Source organism: Acipenser ruthenus, chromosome 18 (genome assembly GCF_902713425.1).
Source record: "Acipenser ruthenus chromosome 18, fAciRut3.2 maternal haplotype, whole genome shotgun sequence".
In the NCBI taxonomy this organism is placed as follows: domain Eukaryota; kingdom Metazoa; phylum Chordata; class Actinopteri; order Acipenseriformes; family Acipenseridae; genus Acipenser; species Acipenser ruthenus.
This window is the reverse complement of record NC_081206.1, coordinates 29191121-29199696: the sequence shown is the minus strand read 5'-3', so window position 1 is coordinate 29199696 and position 8576 is coordinate 29191121. Positions and strand designations below refer to the sequence as shown.

The window sequence follows — 8576 nt, the reverse complement described above, 5'->3', positions numbered from 1 at the left end:
AGAATGGGAACCATGCCAGGTATCTCTACAAACCAAAAAAGATGCTGCAAAAAGTTAATGGAAAGGATATTCTGTAAAAGTAAGGATGAGATTGCTCCACTTTTGGAACAAGACAAAGCAACCCAAAAAGACGGTAAGACGGACCAGAGTACACTGACAATTATCTTTATACCACTGAGCAATGAATAGAGGGCACTTGTAACACGGGTCACTCTGCAGCATAGTTGCACTTTTTATTCTTACATTTTTGATTGAACTCCAGCAACAAAAATAATTCTTTTAACATTATTGATGGCGATTACAAACATGCAGATCAGCTCACTGAAGCCTGACATTTGCAGTAGATTATCTTTCTAATGCCCTGCCTGCACTACACTAATAATGCATTATGTTTTAAAAACGCACATGCAAATCAAATGATGAAATGGTGGCTGATTATTTAGACAGTGTGGATAGGGTATAATAACGTTGTCACACTATGTTCATCCCTAACATAACACATGCAGATAGGCAGTTTAATGACAAGCTGTCACAATGCTTTGATTCATTGCCCATGGGATTGACTGACTCAAGGTTTTTAAACTGTCTGTTACTTTTCCCTATATTATTAGTAGTATTAAAATGTATTATTAAAACCATCTCATGTAAACAAATGTTTGTTCCAAAATGCTTTGTTACAGTTTTTATACCGGTACAGTATAAAATAGCAGGTTCTACATTTTTTAAGGAAACTGACTAGCTGACCTTGCTTACCGAAATACTTCAAACTTTCAAGTAGCTAATTAATTAATAACCCAGAACAAGGAAGCAAAAAATAATGGCATGCATAACCTAGTTCCAAGTTTCACTGCTCTTTAACACTGTGTAATGTCAGGCTAAAACTAATGACAAGGTTAAAGGAACTCTTGCACTGTTTACTGTGTAGAACAATGTGGTTTAGATTCTCAAACTTCCAAGCCATCAGCAAGGGAAGAAAACAGCAAGGAAATGAGTAGACAGGAAATAACCACTCGGATATTTTATTACAAAGTATCATGATATGTTCTATTACAATGCTCCATATTGAAAGTGATTTAGTTTTTTCTTTGTCTCCTAGTGAAATTTCATGTAGCGACAACAAATGGACATAAAATGCTTGAAGTCTGCAGGTGTGAGCATGATGCAAAGATAACAGTAGGAGTGAGCCATAGGCACAATGATGTGTGGTACCAAGTGCAGAGAATTGTGGAGAATGCCCTCAATGAAGAAGAGACCACATTGACAGAAACTGTGGAAACTGCCATTGGTGCAATCCAGTGGGGGGAGAACAATTGTCCTTCAAAGATGCCCAGCAGTTTGCACCAGCAATTCATCCAACTAGTGGAAAAAATAGTGACTGCAAATTTTCCGCAGTTCCCATCACAAGAGACTGAATCAATTGAAGCCTATCTAGCCGTTCTGCAAAACAGCATTCTAAAAGAGCTGATGTCTACGGGGAACTGCTCAAATCCAGCCCTGATGCTTGAAACCTATGCAAAGTGCTTTGATAAATGTATCTTCTCCCAGCTGCATAAAGCCTTAGAGAGGAACCTTCAGGCTAATGACCTCTTCATGTTGCTTTTCTGGGTTGCAAATACTTATAAAAGGTAGGGACCAGAAGGATCTTATTGGTAATATCTTCATTAACCTTGGATTATTATAAATCCTCAAAATTTGATACATCGATTTAAAGAAACAGAAACAGGCAGATAAATGACATTTTGATTTTAGAAGAAATGCAGTACAGCATTGAGCCACTAGGTGCTGCTGTTCACTATGCAGGAACTTGAGCATTACCACCAAACTAAACAATTACATTTTGTGGAGGAACAGTATTTAATTTGAAAGCTGCCAAAACCTGTAGCACTGTTATCGCAATATGTTTAAGATTTAGGAAATTAGGGGAAACATTTATAATGTTATTATTCCTAACATATTGTTCTTCTATTATCAAAAAACGGAAGTTGAACACAACTAGATCTATCCATGAAGCAGTCCGACCATGTACGAGTCTGATCAAGAAAGTAACTGGTACTCTGAATATTCAGGTTATGTTTTTTTTTTTCTTTTTGCAGTGAGCAATTAATGGGCCATCCTGCGATCAAGGATCACTCTTTAAAAAACCTTGATAGTGTATTGTGTTCATCCTGGATCGAAAAAGCTCGGAAGATTCTCCTAAACACCATCCAGGTAAACAGAACTGAAGCACATTGCTAGGGTCTAGCACTGACTGCTTAGCTACTAGTTACCACCCAGAAGAACACAGGCAGTGAAACAGGCAGAGCCCAGTGTAGACCAGAGGCAGCAAGTCTGTCTGTGATGGACTGAATTACATACAGTAGCTCTCTGGGTAAGGGTTCAGTTTGATCAATGTAGTCCACAAATTCTGAGGTGCATAATTGATATTGACATACTACAGTAGTATCGGTCCTCCGAACTGGAGGCGTGAGTGAGGTGGGGTCCTACTTAATACTTAATACAGGCATAGTAGTACAGTAGTAATATAGCTATAGGAACTTAGCAGTGCCAAGTAGTTTCTTTTTTGTGAGGGTTTTTTTTGTTTTTTTTGTTTTTTTGTTTGGAGGTACATGTTTGTTTCTTTATGTCTTTTTGCTATGGCAACCAGAATAGCATGTTGACTCATGCTGTGGATCCTGGCGTGTGTGCATATGAGTATGTATTAGCTGGGCTGCTTGCAAAATCAACAATCACAAGACAGGATGGGAACCCTGTGATCAACAGCAGTATGGATTTCCTAAACTCCCACATGGTTTGTTTCTAAAAGGAAAAATAAACTGTTCCAAACTGTACATATGAACTCTTACATAAATACTATTTACTCCAAATTGGCATTAGCATGCTTTTTTTCTGAAAGGACAAAACATCAATTAAAATAAAAATAAACAAATAAACAACTTAAGACAATTTACAAGCCACTAAATGAGAAGTCTAAGTTGTAGGCTTAGGGTTCAGTAACTTCACTGGGTGATTGTTTTTCTTTTTAATAAATAGCTGCATGAAAGAAGCTCATATTATTGTAGTTCAGAAGCATCCACTGTTTTTTTCCCCTCTAGAACAAAAAAAAAAATCCTGGAAAAACAAGAGAGGGTGCTTTTTACAGCATGCACACACATGGCAATTAAACATTGACACTAATTACTTACAGATAAAAGCTGAGGGGAGACTTGAAAATATTCTACAGAACGAATTTCAATCCCCGGTAAGCAGTCCTGCAAATGGAAATGATGAAGAATTCATTAAACTGTACGTGGACACTATACAGGTAAAGAACTCGCTATATTAGACCCAGCTTCATTTTACTGGTCACTTTTAAAAAAAAAAACATTTTATTAACTATTAACAAATAGGGCACTAGCATGTGTTTGTTAATGGTTAGTGGATGTATTTATAACTCTTTACAAAGTACTGTTGGCTTTTCCATTGTAACAATCTATAATATTCATTAATCATCATTTCTCTTGCTGTTTCATACAGTGTTTTCAAAACCAGTTTTTCTATTTGAAATAGTTTGAAGAAGTGAAACTGTGAAAAGCTGTATTTACTTCGAAACATTAAAGACGAATTGAAGGGTCTCGTTGTCCTTGCACTGCAGGTCCTTAACAGCTCCATAACAGAAGCAAAGAGGATCAGTGACTCCTTGACAAGTGAAGTTGAGACCATTTGCTGCCAACAGCTTCTCATCTTCATTCAGAAGTGAGTCGTGAGTCGTGAGTCCTCGAGCACAAAGCCACAATCTGCGTGACTCCTGCTAACAAGCGAAAATACACCTCAATACAGTAGTTTCTGAATGATTGGGATTTTTAATGCAGGGGATTTTACAAAAGACAATGGTAGACCACATGATCTGTTCAATAGGGGTGCGCTGATGCTCATACTCGTCCTAGTAATTGCCTAAGTATTTATCGGCAGGTATTATATCCATCCATTCATTATTGTGTTGAATTCAAAACAGGAAAATTCCCTTCCAATCAGCTTTTAAAACACTCAGTGCGGAAGTTAATTGCATTGATTGGTACGCAATTGTAAAAGTGAGGGAAGGATGGCTTTTCTTGTTTTGAAATCAACACATTCATGTATCAGCACCCCTGTTCAACTGTTTTAAAGAGTGAAGGACACAGACAGAGCTGCCATCTTTAAAAGAAAGGTACTTTGTGAAAACCTAACAATGAACATATTTGGTTATAATTTAATATTGAAACAGTGGCAGTACATACTGTATTTGTATCACTCTTTATACTTAAATTATTTAAACTTATCGGTAGATTTTCAATGTATTTATCGTACTTAAAATAGTGTACAACTTCATATTCCCTTTTGGCCTATCTATCTTTATAATTATAATTTCTCAAAGTGATTTTATTCTAAGTGGTGAAAAAAAAGTGACTTAATTTGCTGTTTCTGTTTACATGTACTTTATATATTTGTTAATTTATTGTGTGTGCCCTTTTTTTAGGTACCAAGGACATGTAAAGAAACAGAATTGTTCCATAACAAAGAAAATCTGTGAAGAGCATCAGTTCAGGATTGTGAACAATTGCTGCCATTTAAGGTAAGAAGCTCCCTTTTCAGGAAGCGTCTCTCTTTGTTTTTCGAGCGGCTGGCCTTGCTGATTTGTGTTTTAGATCATTATTTTGTAAAATGCAACCACTCTGAAAGTTATGAAAAACAGAATCTAACATCTTCCACATTGTTTCATCTTTTAAGGGAGTATGTAGAGAAGATCGCAGAAGACAAAACGGATGATAGCTATAAAATAGCAATCAGGTCTCTTGAGGAAACAGAATCCCAGGCAACCAAGCTGCTATTGCAAGGTCCCGTCCACAAACTCAAGGTCTGTGTGTGTGGGACCTCTGTGCATGGAAATGGGGGATGCAGCTGTGGGGTGAAGGGGATTGGAGGTTTCCAGATACTGGTGCCATAATAAGATTGTATACACTGACGTAAGGCTTTTTAGATTGATGTTGTAGATTGAATACATATTCAGAATTCTGTCACTTTTGAGATTTCTTTCTAGTTAGAGATGACTACAAAACGTAGATCTGATAGATAAGATAAACAGTTTTAACAATTTCTTTCATAATCTGTTTGTAGTCATTAAGCTTACTTCTCTTGATTTAAAGGGAATCCCCTTGGCTGGATAGTGTGTGTTTCTAGTCACTACAGCAGTGTCCAGAGTATTTTACTGTTAAAGGTGATACCAGGGGCCTTATTGCTTTGAATACCATGCTCCCTCTGATTTAGACAGAGATTGCAGCCTCTTCATCAGCGAACAGAACGCCTCGCACCCGTGACACAATGGAGTGCCAACGTGCCTTGTTATTTATCAATGCAATATTACATTTCAGATTGGCTTCAAAGACTATTTCAAGAAAGAAGGGAAAAGCATCGAGGAAACCATAAATGACATTACAGAACTTTTCAGGAGGGCTCTTCCAATGAAAAAACAAATGGCTTACAAGGTATGAATAATCTGGGAGGTCATTATTTAAAAGCAACTTTCTCTGAATACTTACTTACTTATATTGTGAAAAAAAACGATTTCCGGGTTTCCCAATCCTGGTCCTGGGCGAACCCTGTGTCTGCTGCAATTACTTCATTGAACCCTTCATCGAACTATTCATTAGCTTAATTAGACCTTTTTAATTGTTTTCAGCTTTTAAACTATACAATTTTATAAGGAACTTGAAATCGGCAAATTGTTAGGAGCTGAGAACAATTAAAAAGGTCTAATTAAGCACATTATTAGTTCAGTTAAGGGCTTGATTAAGTCATTGAGAAAGGTGGAATGAAACCCAGCAGACACAGGGGTACCCCAGGGCCAGGGATTGGGAGAGTACAATTCTCTGCACCCCAGTTGCTTCCCCTAATGACTGTCATTCTTAGTGGAAATAAGAATTGCAAGTCTAACAGACTTTCTGAAAGTCATGTGCATTCTGTCTTTCTTTAACCCAGTATGGTACCACCACATTTAAGAAAGAACTGCACACATCAGACCAACGTGGATATTTACTTTAGGTTTCAAACTTTTATTTTACTTTTTAGATTGTGGTGGACAAAGCCTATCAACAGACATGCTTGGAATACTTCAATGCGCTGCTGAGTAGTGTCTATAACCGCTTATTAAAAAAGTGGGGGAATGTTGAACACAGGATATATCAGGATGCAAATATACTTCACAGGACATTCGAAAATCTGGTAAGTGAACGCGTATTACTTAATTTGTTTTGGACTTTGTTTATTTTGAACGTATTTTGGAGACAAATGTTTCGTTTTTTAATGTTAATTCAGGATAGGCAATATATCAAACACCATACGTGCTGTAGATCACATGGTCTCAGCTACCACACAGGAAGCAATTTAATATTCCTAATTCAATTGTAAAATTCAAGCACTCAAATATTTTAAAGCAACGGTGTCCAAAGCTGGCTCTTCCACTAAATTGTTTAATTGAACCCATTAAAACTCCATCCAGACCCGGAAGTAGTTAATGATATCATTTTACCTGTTAAACCTGGAGTGGAATTGGACACCCCTGCCTTAAACAGAAGACAATACTTGAATGTTTCTGAAAAAAAGAATGCCCTGACAATAACAATAAGAGCAATACTACTTTTTTGTGTTTTTCGTATTTTTTTGGTTGTAGAGTCCAGGTGTTGAAAATCATGTCGGGCTCATTTGCCGTGTAAATGACATTCTTAAGACAAAGGACCCGGAAGCGTTAAAACTAGACGCAGCTGTTTATTTTTCAAACAACCCAGAAATAAGGTAAGATAAAGTGCTGAGGATCTGATATATGTGTGAAATATTTGCTAGTCTACGTATTAACAATATTATTGCATGCAAAAAAACCTGTATTCTAATACTTTGTAATCATTTTTCTTTTCATTTTGCAGCGTTCAGCAGCTCAGCGCCCTGTTAAAATGGAGAGGAGATATTCCCAGCTCAGAAATAAGGAGCATTTTAGACATGTGCAGCAAAGTTGTGGCAAATAAAGAGGTTAATCAAACAGTGGCAGTGAGGACGCCTTTGTGGTTGCCCTTTTGCTGCTGTGCGGAAGAATATTGAACTTGGGAACGTAGTGGAAGAGCAGGGTTTGCCTGGGATGAGGGCGCGCACATCTGCTTGCACTGAGGAACCAGAATATACAAGCCCTCCCAAGCTTAGTGTTCAATACTGATACACATCCAGAACTGTAAATGCTCAGTTATAAGGTATATAACACACAAAACTGTCAACATCTTATGAAGCTTCTTTTTAGGACTGCTTAAAACAGCTCTGCCTTATAATACCACACCGTTTTTAGGTTCCTTTAGAGAATAGCTATTACTGATAGTACAGAGTCATGGATATGAGTCAATACAGGCTGACGCTGTGTGTGGCAGGCAAGTGGAGGAATGTTGCAGGAACTGCTAGCGGACAGCGTGAGGATGAGAGCCAGGAGAAGGAAGCAGAGATTCAGCGGCTCACTTAAAGGACTCAGCCACTGCTGGGACATGTAGAGGAGTGGCTCATCTGCATTATTCACATGTAGTGTTACCTGATTATAAAGGGACTTGGTACAGCACTTGAAAACATATTATATGCTGATGTTATGCTACGGTTATAAAGGGACTTGGTACAGCAGTTGAAAACCTACTGTATGCAGATATAATGCTACCTGATTATTAAGGGATTTGATACAGCACTTGAAAACATATTGTATGCTGATGTTATGCTACGGTTATAAAGGGACTTGGTACAGCACTTGAAAACCTACTGTATGCAGATATAATGCTACCTGATTATTAAGGGATTTGATACAGCACTTGAAAACATATTGTATACTTGTATTATGTCTCCAGTGGAGACACGTTGTCCAATATGACTTTTATTATTTTTATTGGTGTTGCTTTTGTTAATATTGTTATGTTTATTGCATATTTATCATCTCATTTGTGTTCAGTGAAAGCTTTAAAAGATGTTGATACAGTAAGAATACCAGTACAGTTGAGTTCTGAGCAAGTGTAAAAAATTAAAAAATTAAAAAATCTAGTACTTTTTGTTTTTTATCTTCTCTTATTTAAAAAAGCATGTATTGTATCAGTCATCCATTTCTTCTATGTGTTTGTTTTATGCAGTTTTATTAATATACATAAAATAATACAGTTTCAGTGTGTGTGTACACTTTGCTGAATGTGTTACTTGAATACACAGGGCCTCTTATCAATATGCTTCCAGTAACACTTGGTTTTTGATTGGATTCAGTTTCAAAAATACATGTCTTTCAACTCTGCCAGTCCCACCTATTCCCCCGGCTATGTAAATGTAGAGGTGGCAGAGTTGAAAGGTCACACTGTCACATGATTGGAACTGATACCGTTCTGTGCAAGCAATTAGGATTCTCCAGACAAGCACACAAAAAAGGTAAAAGCTGAAAAAAGCGAATCACTCAATTGTGGAGCAACAGAACCCAGAAGGAATCTGAATGATTCAAACCTCATTTTCCATTGTGCTGGTAATGATAAGACACTTTTTAAAACGTAGAAAGGTAAAAAAAA

General features: G+C 37.2%; 1 protein-coding gene across 1 annotated transcript; it reads left to right on the top strand.

Moving 5' to 3' along the window:
* Nucleotides 1-8032, top strand: LOC117421939 (exocyst complex component 3-like protein). The gene is made up of 11 exons (XM_058991889.1): nt 1-133; nt 1097-1625; nt 2094-2208; nt 3185-3301; nt 3632-3732; nt 4493-4588; nt 4744-4870; nt 5385-5498; nt 6082-6234; nt 6683-6804; nt 6933-8032. Exons 1-11 carry the CDS (start codon nt 4-6, stop codon nt 7102-7104), a joined length of 1776 nt encoding a protein of 591 aa, XP_058847872.1. The 5' UTR covers nt 1-3; the 3' UTR covers nt 7105-8032.
* Nucleotides 8033-8576: the final 544 nt, after the last annotated feature.

Excerpts from the sequence above, each read along its gene's own strand:
- LOC117421939 (XM_058991889.1), top strand. The coding sequence starts at position 4 with ATGGGAACCATGCCAGGTATCTCTACAAACCAAAAAAGATGCTGCAAA. Across the intron at positions 2,209-3,184 it reads TTCTCCTAAACACCATCCAG|ATAAAAGCTGAGGGGAGACT; the intron begins GTAAACAGAACT and ends AATTACTTACAG. Across the intron at positions 4,871-5,384 it reads GTCCCGTCCACAAACTCAAG|ATTGGCTTCAAAGACTATTT; the intron begins GTCTGTGTGTGT and ends ATTACATTTCAG.